Source organism: Pieris rapae, chromosome Z, assembly GCF_905147795.1.
Source record: "Pieris rapae chromosome Z, ilPieRapa1.1, whole genome shotgun sequence".
In the NCBI taxonomy this organism is placed as follows: domain Eukaryota; kingdom Metazoa; phylum Arthropoda; class Insecta; order Lepidoptera; family Pieridae; genus Pieris; species Pieris rapae.
The window spans coordinates 2,150,140-2,167,541 of record NC_059534.1 but is presented as its reverse complement, the minus strand read 5'-3'; the positions used below and the strand labels follow the sequence as shown (position 1 = coordinate 2,167,541).

General features: G+C 38.4%; 1 protein-coding gene across 9 annotated transcripts in view; it reads right to left on the bottom strand.

Annotated features, from left to right (window-relative positions):
- Nucleotides 1–210: 210 nt before the first annotated feature.
- The window catches only part of LOC111003308 (hepatic leukemia factor), a 74,956-nt gene continuing 57,764 nt past the window's right edge, over nucleotides 211–17,402 (bottom strand). For 3 of the 9 annotated variants that reach the window (XM_045633970.1, XM_022273744.2, XM_022273742.2), the window contains 6 exons: nucleotides 6,205–6,341; nucleotides 5,786–5,993; nucleotides 5,303–5,415; nucleotides 2,009–2,146; nucleotides 1,737–1,860; nucleotides 211–1,648 (listed from right to left, as the gene is read on the bottom strand). In XM_045633970.1, coding sequence (XP_045489926.1) covers nucleotides 1,774–1,860; nucleotides 2,009–2,146; nucleotides 5,303–5,415; nucleotides 5,786–5,993; nucleotides 6,205–6,341 — 683 coding nt within the window. In that variant the 3' untranslated portion in view covers nucleotides 211–1,648; nucleotides 1,737–1,773. Of the gene's footprint in view, nucleotides 1,649–1,736; nucleotides 1,861–2,008; nucleotides 2,147–5,302; nucleotides 5,416–5,785; nucleotides 5,994–6,204; nucleotides 6,342–12,002; nucleotides 12,266–17,402 lie in introns of those variants that run through there. The other 6 variants (XM_022273739.2, XM_022273740.2, XM_022273741.2 and 3 more) reach the window with 6 other exon arrangements.

The following is a 17,402-nucleotide window of genomic DNA, read 5'->3' as shown; positions in this document are numbered from 1 at the left end:
TATGTATAACTAATAAATGAGAAGGAGTTGGGGTAACCGACTACCATAAAATAAATAAGGTAAATGTGATGAAAGTGGATGAAGCGTGAAAGGTATGGTCTCACCATCATGCCTACTCTTTAGGAAAACGGCATGATAATAAGCAAGAATGAGGGGATGAGAAATCGATTTCAATAGGTAAACTATTCACATCTAAATAAAAGGCAGCCATACAACAATTAACGTTTATTTTAATCCATAGAACCATATAAATAAAATGAAAAAATACTACGGGTACATGAATATGGTTTGTGTCGTCGGCTGGTGGCGACCGACCGGTGCGGGTGAGACACAGAAACGAGCCTTGCGCAACTCAGAACTAACAAATAAACAGACACTCGGCTGTTGCTACACAATACACCGTACACCTTTTATACATTTGTTACAAATTTCTGGTAAAACCTTTATATACGTATGTAAAAGTATAGTACACGATAATATCTGGGTAATAATTTAATGTATACAATAATATTATGTTCAACAAACAAGTGGAAATATCAAATGTCACGGAGCGCGGTAGTGAAGCGCGCGAGACGCGGGGCGCGGGGCACCTCTGAGCCCCCGTGGGGTGCCCCAAGGGGCCCACGGCGCTTCGGGCCCCCGCTCTCGGCTCCGAACAAACAAGTATACAGTTCATTTAATGTAAACATTTATAAAAATCATTTGATTGTTCTCGCTCCAAGTCATAAAATACTTTCAAATGCAACAACTTCTTAGTCTTAAGTTCATAAACATTAATTTTATCAATTCAATAAACATACAATTGACTCATTTATCAACGACAAAAATCTACAAAAATATAATATATAAGATTAGCGAGAGTCGTACAGAGTGCGGAGTTGCGGTCGTGCAGTGGGCGCCGGCCGCGACTTTACAACTAAACCAAATTATATATAAACTTTCGAAACGTTAACAACTACAGCCATAACAAAAATATTCTAATAACAACTACGCTACGCTACCTACGGGTCTACTTAGACTATCACTATGATTACTCAAACGAAACTAGTGTTCGCGCTGCGGCTAATCTCAGCGGGTGGAACAAGCGGGTGGGGCGTGGGCGGCGGCGGGCGCGGCCCCGAGGTGGGAGACGGACGGGTCGGAGCGCGCCCGGCGCCGCCTTCGACACGCGAGCCTGGGCCCGGCCGAGGCCCGCGTGTCGCCCCCTCGTTATAAATAAGTCTTTTCAAAATATGCTCTAAAATATTCGTTAAAGCACCCTCGGGGGCCGCCCGAGACGGCCGGGGCCCCGGGGCTTCGTTGTGGGGCCACAGAATTACGACTACCTATATACAGACGCAGCCACTACACTTGCGCGGGCGTGACGCGAGACGCCACTTGAGCAAACTATCGGCGGTGTCCACGAGCGCCGCCGCCCGGACCGAAACGACCGTCCGCCTGGGAACTTTGGTTATCGCCTACGCTAAATTAACTTATGGTAACTGTATAACGATTCTTAACGAATAACATTGAACGTAAAGTGGGAAATATCAGATGTGGACGTTGCGGCGGTGTCCGCGGTCACTGGACGCGCTGAGATCCGGGCGAGCGGGCCGGGGCCAGAGCTCGCCGGCGGCGCGGCGCGGAGCAGGGCGGCGACGCTGCTCATCTGCACAAGGAACATCTATATCATATCATATCTATACCATCATACCCAGTCGGCTTTCGACGGTTTTTGTTAATGTTAGGATACTAACATGGTGTTGTGTGTATTTGTGCGGTTCCCTCGGCCGCCTACACATCCGCGTACTTGGAGAGCTTTTCGCGCAGGATGTGGTTCTCCTTTTTCAGTAGCTCCACTTCTTGCCGCAAGCCCATGTTCTGAAACGTAACAATATTATTCTAATTAAAAAACCTTTCCTGTTACTATGAAGAGCAATACAATATAAATAGATGGAGGGACATTTTAAAGAAGCTGTATCTTATTGGGAAATACTCCATTTAACCTAGTCTTAGTGTCTAATTGTACCTCTTTCTCGAGGTATCCGGCTCTCAAAGCGATCTGGTTCTCCTTCATCCGTCGCGCGTCTCGTGACCGCTTGGCGGCCATGTTGTTCTTCCGACGACGCGCCCAGTACTTGTCGTCCTTCAGGTCATCGGGCACGAACTGCGACACACAAAACGAATTCTCACACCGACTCACCTCTTCCAAATAATTTTATACCGTCACCGTGTAGAAACTACGCACTTAAATACAAAACTATTAAAGTCTACGTAACACATTAGACATATATATATACTTGATGAAATAAATATATATATACTGGGGGTATTAAATAAAACATGATATGAGAACATCGCAATTATCTTTTATTAAATATTATTTTATTGTTTGGCCTTTTAGGTTTTTACACTTGTATATATTGTTCCTCAAGCTGCTTTATATAGAAGACAATAATCTTGCAACTACTGCGTCACTATACCAAATTTCACAATAAAAAAATTTTACAAAACAGAAATCACTAAAACCAACTCCAGTGAATTTGGAAGCTTTTTGAATGCCATCGCAAGTCTGCTAATGAACGAACAACTTCTCCGAGTGTGCCACTATGCTGTCGGCGTATTTTGACACACATCACTGTTTTTCGACCTGACTGCAAAGTCCTCGTAAAACTGGCATCCGGGGTTTGAGGATTCAATTATTAGCATTCTTATAGTTAATGTCCTATAACCCTTAGGTGGGGCAGAGGGCATCCACAGTGAGTCTCCATCGCGTTCGGTCTTGGGCCTCGTATTTCACCTCGCTCCAAGTCCTACCGGCTCTCTTTGCCTCGTCTGCTACTGTACGGTGCCAGGTTTGCTTGGGACGGCCACGCTTTCGCTTTCCTTGCGGGTTCAAATCAAGCGCCTGCTTGGGAATATGATTGGGACCCATATTTATATCTCAAAAAAGGTGTCCCAAAAAGGCCCTATTTTCTCTCCGGCGTATGGAATCGCCTAAAATTTCTTCTGCAAAAATCAGTCAAATCTTGTTGAAAACAGCTTTGATAAATTCTCAGTCTTGTTTGCTTCTACGTCAGAAAGTATCCTGGGCACACAACGCGTTTTTCTCACCCAAATACCTCACTCAATCTTCATTTCTTCTGCTCTAAGGCCAACAGTAATATGACGTTCCGCGATTTTCAACTTTTTTAATAATTAGATAATTCGTCGGGGCTCGCCATTACTAGAAGTTATTAATCACTCTAACTCAACTCAGCAACACGTTACCGTAAAATATGGAGAGCATGAACCCCTAATGTTGGTTTCAAGTCTTGATTGGACACGTTGTAAAAATTATCAAGCAGAGAATATCCGATCGAATTAAAATTTATCGATTTTCAGAAACACACTTCAACACAACCTAACAAACGACTTCTATTAAAAAGAACTAAAGTTACTAATTGGGTTACTAAATGCAAAATGTGGCCTATTGTAATGGCAAAAACAATATCGAATCGATATAGACGATAATTGATAAAACTATCAAAAAGTTTGCGTTTTGGCTACCGGCGAAAGTATGAAGTGGTTTGTTTGTGATTTGAAACAATAACAATTTATTTGAATCTTTTTCGAAGAGTACTTTATATAAGCTTCTTATTTTCCTTAGAAAAATAAAATATATTATTACCTAGTTTTCAATGTAAACATCTTATCCGAAAGCACAAATAAACAAGCTAGAATAATAAATCTGGAATAACTTTTTACGTCGTTTTTTATATCGTTCCTGTTAATTAGTATTTCTATTATCAAAATGAACACAGTAACTTTTTTTATAAATTAAAAAAAAAACAGTCCTGGGCCCTTACCAGGAGTCCTTATATAAAGTTAGTTAACGTCTATAAATTATCTTTTCACTTCCAGATAAGGCTTCTGTACAATATAAAAGACTATAATTTATATAATAATTAAACGATTAACGAATCTACTTATAAAACCGATTAACATTGTATTGTATTTGGTATTTGTCTTACAATATCTGCTAGAATCCAAATACATCATGTCATTAAAAAAGGCGTCTGAACAATTAAAAGTCCAGTTTTATTTGTTATCTGATGTTCGAACCACTATTTCTGTAATCTCTGATAAAAACATGTCTTTAACATCTGGACGGTTTTCAATCAAAATTTTGTCGAAATTATGAATTTTATTTCCAATTGGAATGCGCTAATTTTAATCAACTCCCTGAGCAGAAAAAGGTTGAAGTGAGATCTATTAAATAAAACGATGTTTATTGAGATTCCCGTGAATTCGTGCAAAGCCAAGAAAATATTTGAAACTTTTTTACAAATCGACTCAATAGAAATTTTCAATTTAGTGCGTGCTATCATGTATAATTAGAATGTTACCATAACATTATATATTATACCTCAATAAATGCATGCAATACAAAGCGCTCAGCCAAAATTACATAGTTAACTATTTACTATTTCCCATCTCTTTTTTAAAGGCTGAGCTCCTTTACAAGCATCCATCATATCCCAGTTAATAAATAATAAGCGTTAAAAAAGCAATGTGCACGTGTATGTGTGTGTAGTGTTTAAGAAAAACGGAACCACGTTTTTCTTCAGAATTATTTCTAATTCTATAATATTAGTTAGAGATATTTAAGGACCAATCTATTAATAGCTAATTCTTAGATCTTTATAAAGCAGAATTCTGTATATATATGTACACGCTGGTTATAAAGTATATGTGGTAACATAATACCTACTTCTAAATAAATACATACTAATACATCTACTGTATATACTAATAAACGTGTTGCAAAACTTTTTTAAGATCTTATGCAGACACTAATATTCTCGCAAATGTATTGTATGTTATGCTAACATCTTTAAATTCTGAGTAAGCTCATTTGGCATCCTGATTTTGCAAACGTCTACAAAAATATTAAAATTGTGCTAATACACAATTTAAAGGTAACTCACATTCTGTTCTGCTGTTTATGTTATAATTAAATATAAAGATAAATTGTTATCATATTTTCTTTTCAGATCATATTCCACATTTGTATATTTATCGGATTCTTTAAAATTCCAATACATATCAAGTCAATAAAAATTGTAATGAACAACAATGAATGTAAAAGGGCTATTTTTAGCTGAGTTAAAAAATCTTCCGACCTATTTAGCGTATTATTGGTGACACAAAGGAACTGTTAGCCTACTAAGAATCTGGCTGCTTGTACTTCTGGGTAGTGTGTATGTGTGTGTGTGTGCATGTAAGGCCGCTCCCGATGGCGAGGCCGTGGCATGCCGCTAGGAATGATCAGCGCACTAACATCATTTACCTGTTTCCGCGACTTCTTGATCATCGGCTGCGGCTTCAGCTCCTCATCGGAGAAAGCGCGCGTCCGCGGATCGAAGTCGCGGCCCGACGACGCCATTGAAAATGCTGAAATAATTATTAAATGAATTTTGTATGTTCCTGAATACCGGCTCTTATACTTGGTCGAATCCGTATAGCATATTAATTATTCGATATTTTGGCCGGATAACTTAGTTATCACAGTGGGTGATAATCGTCTGTCAAGGCTCAATTGGCGGTAATACCGGGTAATTTGCAGACATCATTCAAGCACAATGTATCACAAGTATGTAATAACCAATTGTCAGTCATAAATGTTTAGTGAACGTAGGAAGATTTTTGCTGTCATTATCAAACTCCTTCCATGGCACACTACAGTTGACTGCAAACAAAGCTAAAAAATGCTGTGATGATAATTAAGAGAGCTTAATATGTGTAAAAGAGAATTAATACTGACTGGAGTCGGCGGGCGAGAGCGGCGGGTTGATGGTGTCGGGGCTCATGCAGTCGGAGGGTGAAGGCGACCGTTCGCGCTTGGTGACGGGCGGTTGCAGGCCCAACGCCAGCCCCGCACCGGCGCCGAAGGCGGAGCCACCCAGATGCGCACCACCGAGCGCCTCGCCGGCCATGCCATTTTCCGACAGGAACTCGTCTAGGTCCACGTACTGAAAGCACGCCACACTCGGTTATACGACTCGCCAGCGCCCGATAGCGCCTAGCGCTCGCACACGCACACTACCTTCGCTGACGCATAGCATTTCGCCTTGCCTTAACGCTACTATTTGCTAACCACATCTGTTTACCTAGTGCGGCGCGGCGCTAGCTAACATACACACACACACGACACGCAATAGGTAACGAGTGACGAATACTGACTTCGTGTACCTTGAGATCTGGGTCGTAGGGGAGCGTCTTGTCCCAGAGGTTGGGGCCGAGGAAGGCCGCCTGCGCCTCCCACAGCTCGCTGTCATCTTTCTTGTCCTCGAGAACATCCTTAGCGTTGACCGATTTGCCTGTAACAAGAAGGGCATCAGCCCGGTCATTGGAGCCCCGAGCCCGGCGACCGCGTGCTCCTGGCGCGCCGTCGTCGGGCGGACGGGACGGACCTCGACTCGCATTGCGCCTGCGGCGTTCTATACATTCGCTCAGCAGATTTATACACAGTAATTTAAATATCATCGCAACAGCAATTTTATAAGATTAAAGTTATACACAATATATATATCAAGTACCAACTCAACGTTTTACAAATAAAACTGTGTGACAATGTTTCTAATGAAGCAATATGATTGCTATATTACGTATTATTGTAAAAAGCAAATACATTTGAATAAGATTAAACCTATAGTAACATCACCCAGACGATGTACCGTTCGTGTGACAACAAGATGAAATGAATAATCAATTTTCTCAGTGTTGTATTAATGTATATCCTGTCCTATGTATATATATGATTTGTGGCAAAATCAGGTATGTTTATGTTAACGAGAAGATGAGCACGTGCCCGTCGAGAGGTCACGCGTCTTGCCACGAGCTCCTTCCCCCCCACAACCCACACCCGGCCGGGGCGGTGGGAGGTAGAACACTGTGCAGCCTACCTAAGCGCCCCGTGTGACTGTAGCACTGCACTTACTGATACAATAATAATTATAGCGATATATCAAGGCCATGCTGACGGAATCTCTATTGTTTGCGTTTAATTGAATACTCTGAATCTTTTTGTCACTGGATGGCAAGACAAGAAGGGAAATAGCTGAGACAGGAAGATTGACGTAACGTGTAACGATCAATCGCGGCTTCCTCGTGAAAAACGCACGGCTGAGGAAGTCGCGGAAGTAACCCAGTTGTGCAACACGCGCACTCGAGCGTGCTTGTACGTTCACCCAGCCACTTATTCTGTCTAAATCTACAAGTTTGACCATCCTAGCTGATCTCACTTGAAAAATGCTATGTATACGTATGCTCTATCTCTTTTTATCGTAGTTTAAACCAAGTTTTCAGAAAGAGGCGAAATAGTAATTTAGTCGAAAGAGTTTTAAAAATTACATTGCTCGAAGCACATTATTGGGATATTTTGATTAATAGATCCATTTCAGTGTATTTGAACAAAAATTTAATGAAATATAGTCTTGAGTTAAAAGTAGTATTGTCATCTGACAGGCTCGCATACTTCCGGTCCGCAACCGCTCTCACTTTTATCGGAGAAAGTGGCCACGGCCGGTGACGACATTGCCCCGCCCGCCCCGCAGGCTAAACCACACTGTTCGCTTCCTTATGACCACTTCGTATCCAGTGAGGGACCCATAAGCCAAGCAGATTTAGGGTCTGTTTCACAATGTCCGGATAAATTCCAAATAAGCTATTTATTACTTATTGGTAGGATAAACGCTATTGTTGCGTTTCACGACTGTCAGAAAGCGCGGAATTTCTTCGTAACTTTTATATTCCGAATAATTTATGTTGTATAGCTATTTGGTACTTTATCCATACATTGTGAAACAGAACCTTAACCTAATATACATTGAGACACTAACAATAAAAACAAACCAAAAAAAATGTCTATGAAAGAAATTTTGACTTTGTTTTTGCCTCCAAGACATTAAATGTTTCTTTTGTGAAAAAATTACCATAGCATTAAATGTTCAAACCAAAAAAAACCAACAATTCCGTGTTATAGTTTAAAAATATATGCATACTAGACTATTTAAAAAAGCTTACTTTGATAATAAGAAATGGGCTAAAAATTAAAGTTCTCTTGGAGCATATCGGAAACAAAATCACGATTGCATTTGTTTACAAATAATTACTTGTAACTTTCCGTAACTAGTGCCGAAGTGCCGAATCAGAGAAAGTGTTGTCCAAATAAGCAACGACTGCGAAGCAGGGTGCGGGGGCGGAGGCACTCTCACTTTCTTGCGGCGCATTAGAAAGCGTCTCGCACTGATCTGACTTTAAAACGACCTCAACTTTCGGCCACCTGTGAAATTCTTTGTTCAAAAATGTCTACTCATCATTGTCTAAGTAATGATTTTAATTATCTCTATCGCTCGAATGTATTACTGGTCGCTTTCAAAAAAAAATCTTGCTTCTATATGTCTTAAATTAGGCTTTATTACGGTAATGTTTTCCGTTTTAATTCTCATTAATTCGCATATTTTTCCTAAAGATTCTAGAACTGGGATTACAGGCTTGTTGCCGCATGCCCAAAGCGGATCAATTCTATGGAAAAAGTTCGGAATGTCTCACTTATCCAATGCAGTTTATTACCAGCATCAATATAAGGTATGCAGGTATCAACTGATAGTTAATTCGCTTCCTGGTCGGGAGGTATATGGGCGAGGAGGGGCCGGTAAGGAAGCGGGAAGTAGACGGTTGCGCAACGGAGAAAGCGATCGTTTTCCGGCGGCGCACGATCATTTTCGTTAACGTGCGAATTGAGCGAAAGTTAGGTGAAAGTGAATACAGAATACATTTGGAATTTTTCTCAAATAAATATTATACAGCGAGAAGACACCGCACTCGCGACGGTGACAGCGGACAACCCCACAATTTTTTTTACCTTTAAAATTGTACCAAAAAAAAAAACAAATGAATTCATTCGTAATATATTCAATATGCTCCATTGACTCAGTAAACTACTTGGTAAAAGAAAAATTAATATTGCGGATAGGAAGTAATTTTGCACGATAAAACCGCTCGCGGCACGAGGGTGCCGGTGCACTGAACCGCGTCAAACATCGTCACGCACGGCACGGTACGTCACGGTACGTCAGAATACGTCACGGCATGTCAGAGGACGTCACACATGAGACTTATATATAAGCCGTCTCAGCAACGGACGTCCCTGCAATTGTCCATAATTACATTAGGTCAAGGCTGCTTTAGTTGGTTCACAGTGTTATTTCGTGGACCTGTATTCATTACTACGGTAAACAAACAAAATTGTGTTTAACATTTAAAAAGTATTATATAATATCACAAACGAAAACATATCAGTTGTTGTCTTGTCTACATCACACTTATATGGCAAAGAGTGAGAGAGCAGAGACACGTGCTGACTTTGACACGGACTATTATTGACATTAACATGATTTTAACAAATTCTATAATTTTATTGTGTATTACATAAACATACATTATAACTTTATATACGGAAATAAGTTGAAAAAGCGTGTGTGTACTTATGTATACACGTTAGAATTTATACTAGAATTTTTACTTCTTTAGCGAAACAAGATAAAAATCTTTTCAAAATTTTATCTGTCGCCTTTTTTACGTTTGTAGAAAAGCGACACTAAGAATAGAAAGAAATACACTCAACATATTTCCCTATCGCGCCACAAGTATAACTTCAAAAAACCTATAATATTGAAAGCTAACTTCAGGGTGTCAGTTTATTTGACGGTGTGCATGCGCAACTTAAAAAAAAATCTCTAATTATTTTTCCCTACCGCGCCACAAGAAGTAGATCTTCAAAAAAACTAATACGTTGGCTTAAGCTTCAGGGTGTCAGTTTTTTAACGGTGTGCATTCGGTGTGCATCTTAAAATTTTACTCTCATTACCAAAAGAGGTATAACATCAATAAAAACGAAGAAATTCACGTTAAAGACAAAAATTCGATTAAAGTAAATATAATGCATACGTCACAAATAAGGAATATTAGAAGATTTCAAAAATAGTAATAAATATGTCTTTAAACAAAATGAATCGACTGATTACGTATTTCCTGTTTGATTACATTGATGCGTGGAAACACGGATATAAGATGCGAGCTGTGTTAGGGAGGCAATAGAGCGAGGTTGCGCCGACGACGTCACTAAAAGTAAAAGTCGGAAGATCTCCGAGAGGGGGACGAGACAAGGAAGTACTGCGGAAGATTACTTTTACTCTCATGGCTTTAACATAGCTTATCAACTACTCTCACCTATCCATTACTAAGTAGTATCGACTTTATTCTGTCACTGTTTTGTGGACTCCACATTTCGTTAACACAAATTAATGTAGTTAATAATTCATCCATTCAACACAATAACAAACGTTAATATTATTATCCAATAGTTCGAAATTTCCGTGTTGACCTTTTATCGCGTAGGTCTTTTCGTATAGTGACATTGGTCTAATAAAAATGTGGAATAATTGACTTGAAGTCTATGAAATACAATACCGTACAATTACAATGAAGTATATAAGCCGCATTTATTATAGACCGTTGTATATTTAAGATTGTTAACAGTAAAATGTTATCGGGAATAATGGAGACGCGTATGATGGCCGTGGGCAAAATGAAGTTTTGAGAAAAATGTCCTACACATGCAAATTTATTTTTTGTCTTATTAATAATTTTAATGCGTACTATCAATATAAACATATTAAGAAATATAATAGAAGACAATTCATAATGTGATATAAGTACTATCTGAATGAAAGCTGGAGAAATTTTCGAATAGAAATTGCTATTAATTTTGGAATAATGTCCGCGTCATCTCGTATTGTAAGGTTTAAAAAGTAAAAGTGGTCGCGCATGCGGAAGAAAGCACGTGCGTTGTGGCGTGCAGGGCGAGGGCGGGGGGCGGGGGGGCGGGGTGCGGGGCGACGGAGAAGGCATAGTCGGGAGAAAGTTGCGAAAAGGTCGCTACTTTTTCCCAAATATTCGGAGTGAAAGTGCGACTCCAAACCGATCGAAATAACTCGATGCCCACGGTTTCTTATTTTCGGGTTTCTTGTTCCGTTTCGAGTACTACAAGTATGAGATATTCTATGGCAAATAAATTGTTTTGTAATTTGTAGCTATTACTGGTGTAATTATATATAAAACCACATGGATAAAACAATACACCAAAGAATCCAATGGTCATACTGAAATAAGATAATAGCTGGCATACATCTCTATGTCTTAATAAGTGACTCGTAGTTTTCAAGGTTGCTTTAATCCGTATGTAAGTGACACGCTTAAGTACAGAAATACTCGCGGCTGTCACAGCCTCTAACCTTTGGACGAGATTGTATGGTATCAAAAGTTATAACGTATGTAAGGCGAAATATGCAGAGATATTTATTATATTACAACAATAGAAAATCATAACAGGTATTTCAAAATTACTTCCGGGTTTCTTACTCACTCTTGTTAGCGGACAGTGTGCGTATCCTGTACTTAGTTCCAGTAAGTTAGCCAATTATGGATCATTATTTAGCAATTTTTTTTTTCAAAATAATTTCTCTCTAGTTCAACAAAGAGTTAAGAATTTAACGAATTTTATATTTTTTAATTGTAATTCTGATTTTTTATGTAATAAAGAGTTTAATACGATTACCAGCATCCAGGGGAGACGGAGTAGAAAGCGCCGTGTTCGAGCAGTATGTACTCACAAAACATAAACAGATCGATTGGTATAAGAAACGCAACGGAACTTTACGTACGATGACCCAGTTATCCGGTGACTGGTTCCCGTGTCTTCCCGACGATTTCCTCTAGAGTAATCGTCTCCGGCACTGGACACGCGAATCGGGAAATCCCTTGAACACTATACACTATCTACCGAGCGAGCGCGGTTCGTCGGGACGCGACCTTGGACGTGATAACATTATATATTTTCGCGCGTTATTAACGATTAGGACACATATCCAAACATGTTGGATCGCCACGAGCGGGAGGCGCATTGCCACGAGACTGACCGTTGACGAAGACATGCTGCCTCCAGATGTGGTATTGACTCCAGCGATCGTCATCCTGTAGGTGCGCGTGTTGCAAAGAGGGCAGGGGCTGCGGTCCGGGCAGCAGCTGTGGCGGGGGCGGCGGGCCCAAGGGCTGGACGGGCGGCGCGAGAGGATACTCCATTATATTGAAAGGCTCAGATGGGCATCGCGGACGCGCGTGGCGCAGGCGCTCACCTCACGTGCGGGCGCGGCTGCGAGCTAAGCGCGAGTCGCGAATCGCGATCCTCTCCGCCGCGCGCCGCCTCGCCCCACCGCCCCACCAGTGTACCACCCCACTGTGGCACCGGCACCTGCTAGTGCGCATCTAGCTGTTAAGACCCAAGGGAAGCTGGAGATAACTCGATACAATCACTTCTATCAACTACATAAGGTTTAAAACCGTGAAGATGTGAAAGTCCAATGACACATTAATGTTATACTTTAGTGAGACTTACTGTTTTGTTCAAACAATTAACCAAAAACATTTAATATAATACAGATCAGAGAGAGAGAGAACAGTCTTTTAAACCACAATTAAAAGTCCATCACCGCCCTAGTGTTATCCGGGGTAAACGCGTTAAACTCTTTATCATGAACACCTCTTAATAATCTGCTAATAAGTATATTTTAATTTATAAATTTTATACAGTCATTAACCATTTAAACCATTAAAACTTTATAGAAAGAGTTCAGATTTCTAACTACGTAGGTCTGTAAAATATCGAAGAAAATGATTTTCAGTTGCTATTAATAACTATTGATTATTGATGGAAAAATATATATAAATAAATCGAATACGTATTTTAATAGGCTTCATAGAAAATGATGAGTACAATTGATTTAATAACATAATATTTTTTTTATTACAATTGAAAAAATATTAAGAGATGTTTTATTATATTATTATTATTAATACTGATATAAAAAATGTGTATACTATAGCGAATGTGAATCAATGAAGATAAATAATAATTCATTGCGCAATATTACTAGAACTTGCCTTCCTTTTTCATTCTTTTTTGCTCTGACGCTAAAGTGTGAGTAATCTGTGATTTTTTATAGAACAGGGGGAAAACGGGCCGGAGGCTCATCTGATGTTAAGTCATACCGCCGCCCATGGACAATCTCAATACCAGAGGGCTCGCGAGTGCGTTGCCAGCCTTTTAAGAATTGGTACGCTCTTTTCTTGAAGGACCCTAAGTCGAATTGGTTCGGAAATACGCAGTGATTACCTTAATAGTACAGGTTTTTCATAAATTACATATATACATAACTTTTTGACAAAAATTCAATTGAAATAAGAGCCTCTTAGCCTTTTAACATCTTTAGTGTCTATTATCTATGCACGGCACATTGTCATATGACAATCAGCAATTATAAGCAATTGATTAAAATCCCACCACAGTGATAGAAATAAGAATAAAACACAAATGTTTCAGGTGATAAAAACAATAGTGTTAGAAAATTAACATGAAACAAAAAATATGAGAAACAAGGATTCAAAGGTAACTAGACCAGGTGTGAGGTGACTGATGGCGTATAACAATAGTGTTTTGTTCACGCCAGGTGGTCTTATTTGCCTCTTTTTAAACACTTCGCACTCTAAACAATTAGTATTCAAAACGGATTTCAATTAAATCTCATTAATGACGTGGAAATTGGTTTGTAGCGCTTTCTCTGAAGCCATACTTCCTACATTGATAGCAACTATTACTGATCTGGTGCCCAGGGCTTCTGTATATAAAAGTAAAATGAATAAAATTATTCTATATAAATCAAGTATATTCTATGTAAATCCTATATAGTAGTGCATATATATTATTACAATGAATGTACCACACGTGTTGTAAAGAAAAGTAGGTAATCGTAATAAACGTTTCTGTCATATTAGCAGCCTTCTCTAGGATTTTGTGCTTTGTTACCCAGACTACTTCGAGGTTACCTATTAGGCCTATTAGGCACCGAACCTACTCACAATTTTCGTCGTGTTTGGCATATAGCATATCCATGACGTCACTCACTGAGGTCTGCTGCAAGGATTTCTATATTCCACACTCTGCGGCTTCCATTCGTGGTGGATGATGGAATGTGACCATTCATGCAGATAATTATTTTTTTAATCCATCTGCAATCAGCCTCTTGGAGTTGCTCAGATTTTATGGAATGATGTCAATTAGGCAACGTAAATCATTTTTTTCCCTCCGTAATACGTAATCTATCAGATTGCGGCGAGCGCAATCAGGCATCTGTCGTTTCCAAGTTCGCAGTGTTTTGTTTTGTAGCCGCTGCAGAAATTCGATATTAAAGCGGCTTGCTGACACTCAGAGCTGAATATGACCATATTGGTTTTATTACGAGAAGTTTATTTTCCAGACTGAGTGCGGCTTTTGGTAAGCTACGAAGCTTACAAATAGCATTCGTGCAAATAATTCCAATCTGACGCATTTTGCTCCTTATAGAATAAAATTTAACGTGACCGAAGCAAGAAATTGCGAGATATAAATCGGAACACATCGACAGAATTGATGGAACACATTGGTCAGAGCTGTTGCAAGTAAGGAAGAAACATTGGCCTATATAGCCAAGACTTGATAGAGTTTGGCCTGGGCCACTGCTATCGAAATTACCTTTATAGGGCGTAGCATTAAATTACTCGGTGAAGGAGAACTCGTGCATCATTCCTAGCCAACCCGTTCGTTCTCCATATCAATGACTTCTTCAACATAAGTATCATCCATTGCTATACAAACGACAACACCGTCTACTATATTCCAGCCACACATGTCTCTATATATTGTTGTCGTGGTATTTCTTGTCTTTTATGGCCTCTTTATAGGTATGAAGATATTTAAGAAAGTTAATTCCTCATATATATCGGCTGCAGTGTGCATAATATTTTATGAATAAAAAATATTGAGTATATCAGGCAGGAAATATAGACACTATATTAAGATAATGATAACCCTGCGGGCACGATAATGAAGTGGTAATGACACGATTTCAACCGATTTTTGGCAACTAATGCTGATTAATAAAACATCTTAGATATTAGTAATATTTTTATGATCAAATTTTATAAAGAAAGAAATCTGATTTCGGACGGAGTAATAAATAAATGTCAATATATGCTATTTAGTTTATATGCTGTTTTCGCAAAAAACGCTAATGTAAAACTTTTTAGAGGGATTTAAACAATAAAAATATATCTTCTTCCGCTGCCTAAAATAATATCCTGGAGCCCGTTCGTTGATTAAACATTCAAAGTGCGTAAAATATAGATTCATTTAAATTAATAATTATAGTAAAATAAATAAATATAGCCTTTATTGACAATCTTGTAAGTTACATTTTATCTTATTTCTAATTTATATACTACTTATACTTATTAACGAAATTTAGTTAAGGTAAATGTAAATATTATCATATTATTTCCGGTTTTTTGATCGTCTTGCTGTTATAATTATAGTGAAATATGTATTAAATAAAATTATTGAGATTATCCTGCATGCGACGTATTGCAAACCTTTTAGTTGAAACATTCAAAAATGTCCTCCAGAAACTCCCTGTATATTACTGTGGTTAATATTCGGGATCAGTTAAAACTCTAAATAATCTGATGTTTATCATTTTTTAAATCATGATAATAACAAATATACATCTTAAAGAAGCTAATAAATCAAGAATAACGAATACTTTATGTTTCAGTTAAAAAAAGCGTAAAGAAATCAAAGTGAAAATACTTTAAGTATTGAGAATCACAATGCCATAACATTATTCTAATAATTACGAAGAGTAACTGCTTAGCCTTGTATTGTGAAATGTGGTATGTCACGAACGCTTCGGCCTCAACGAAAGCTGTGATAGCTCTCACTTTCATACGGGACCACACGACCGGCGCGGGGTAGGCACGGTCGGGGGAGGGGGATTGGCCTCTTGCTATAAAAAATAAACTACTTTTCCTTTCTCAAAAACACGAACACTTTCACCGTTCCGTTGCCTAAAATGCGATAATTATCACTGCGCGCGAGCTCTCTCGAGAGATAGTGCTCGAGGCCTTTTCTAAATCGCCTTTACCCATTTCACATCTTAAAATATTATAATAAATAAACAGTAAGTAATGATTTCAATTTCAATTTCAACAATTCTTTATTAAATGTTCAACAACAATTAAAAGTGCTACATGTCCAGTGTACATTATTTCCTGGAATGTAGCAAACTTATAACTAAACACGTTTTTTTAAAGCCTTTTTAAAAACTAATAAAAAAAACAGATAAAAACTAAGGTTATAATATTGCGAAGTTTAACATTAATAATGAGGTAAACTGGGAACTATGCAATCTTTCGGTGAGATTTGCATTTTTGACAGGTCTAGATTTAATAACTTAATAATTAAATATAACTAAAAATATAAATAGGGTAGGGTGGGCGTAATGACTACCTTAGTTTATATGGACCCCCACGGATGAAATAAAACTGTGTCAACGTATGTATCAACATAAATAAAACGATTAACTAGTGTAAGAGTGGCCGAAAAGGGGGAATATTAATAAAAATGCAAAGAGTTATTCGAGCGCGTTAAATATTCACAGATAATGTTTAGATAGTGAAATGTTTAAATGACGGACGATTAAACGAAGCTAAAAGTCAATTTGGACGTGATCGAAAACTAAAAAAATGTGACTGAGATTCTCGAACACAAGACTAAGGACAAGAAAAGTTAAGTATATGCAGAAAAGTGTACATTTAAATAATCTAAGCAACACATAACGTATTGGACGAGACACAAAGTTGTAAAACTCTAGCGCGATTGATTTTTTTTTATTTCGAAGGAAATCCTATTATCTGACGGTATTCGTGAAGTGATGTTGCTAAAACCATCGATAAAGCGATTTATTAAATAATCTGACGGGATGCCCTCAATGCACGTCAATTAAGGATTCATATGGTATTTTCTGACGCGCTCGAGTGTCACGCAAAATCCCCGCTTGAGCCCAAAATTGAGTTTCGGTTAGAATTCCGCTCCTTTACATATTTCTAAATACCACAAAGGCTATATATACAGAAACACATATATTACTAGCGGATCCGACAGACGTTGTCCTGTCTACACGTCTTTAATTTCAAAATTTCAATTTTTAATAAGCCATTTTGATGAAAATTATTATTCAAATGTTATGACAATATCTAACGATCCAGCACATCGATACAACACAATGATAACAAAACTTTTTTTAAATTTCGGGACAGACTAAAATTAAAATTCGAATATTATTTAAAATTTGACACTGCGATGGTAGCGCCGTCTGTCGGATCCAATGTAAAACATTCCAAAATCAACAACAACTAATAAATTGAAAATTAATTAAAAAAACATTGTC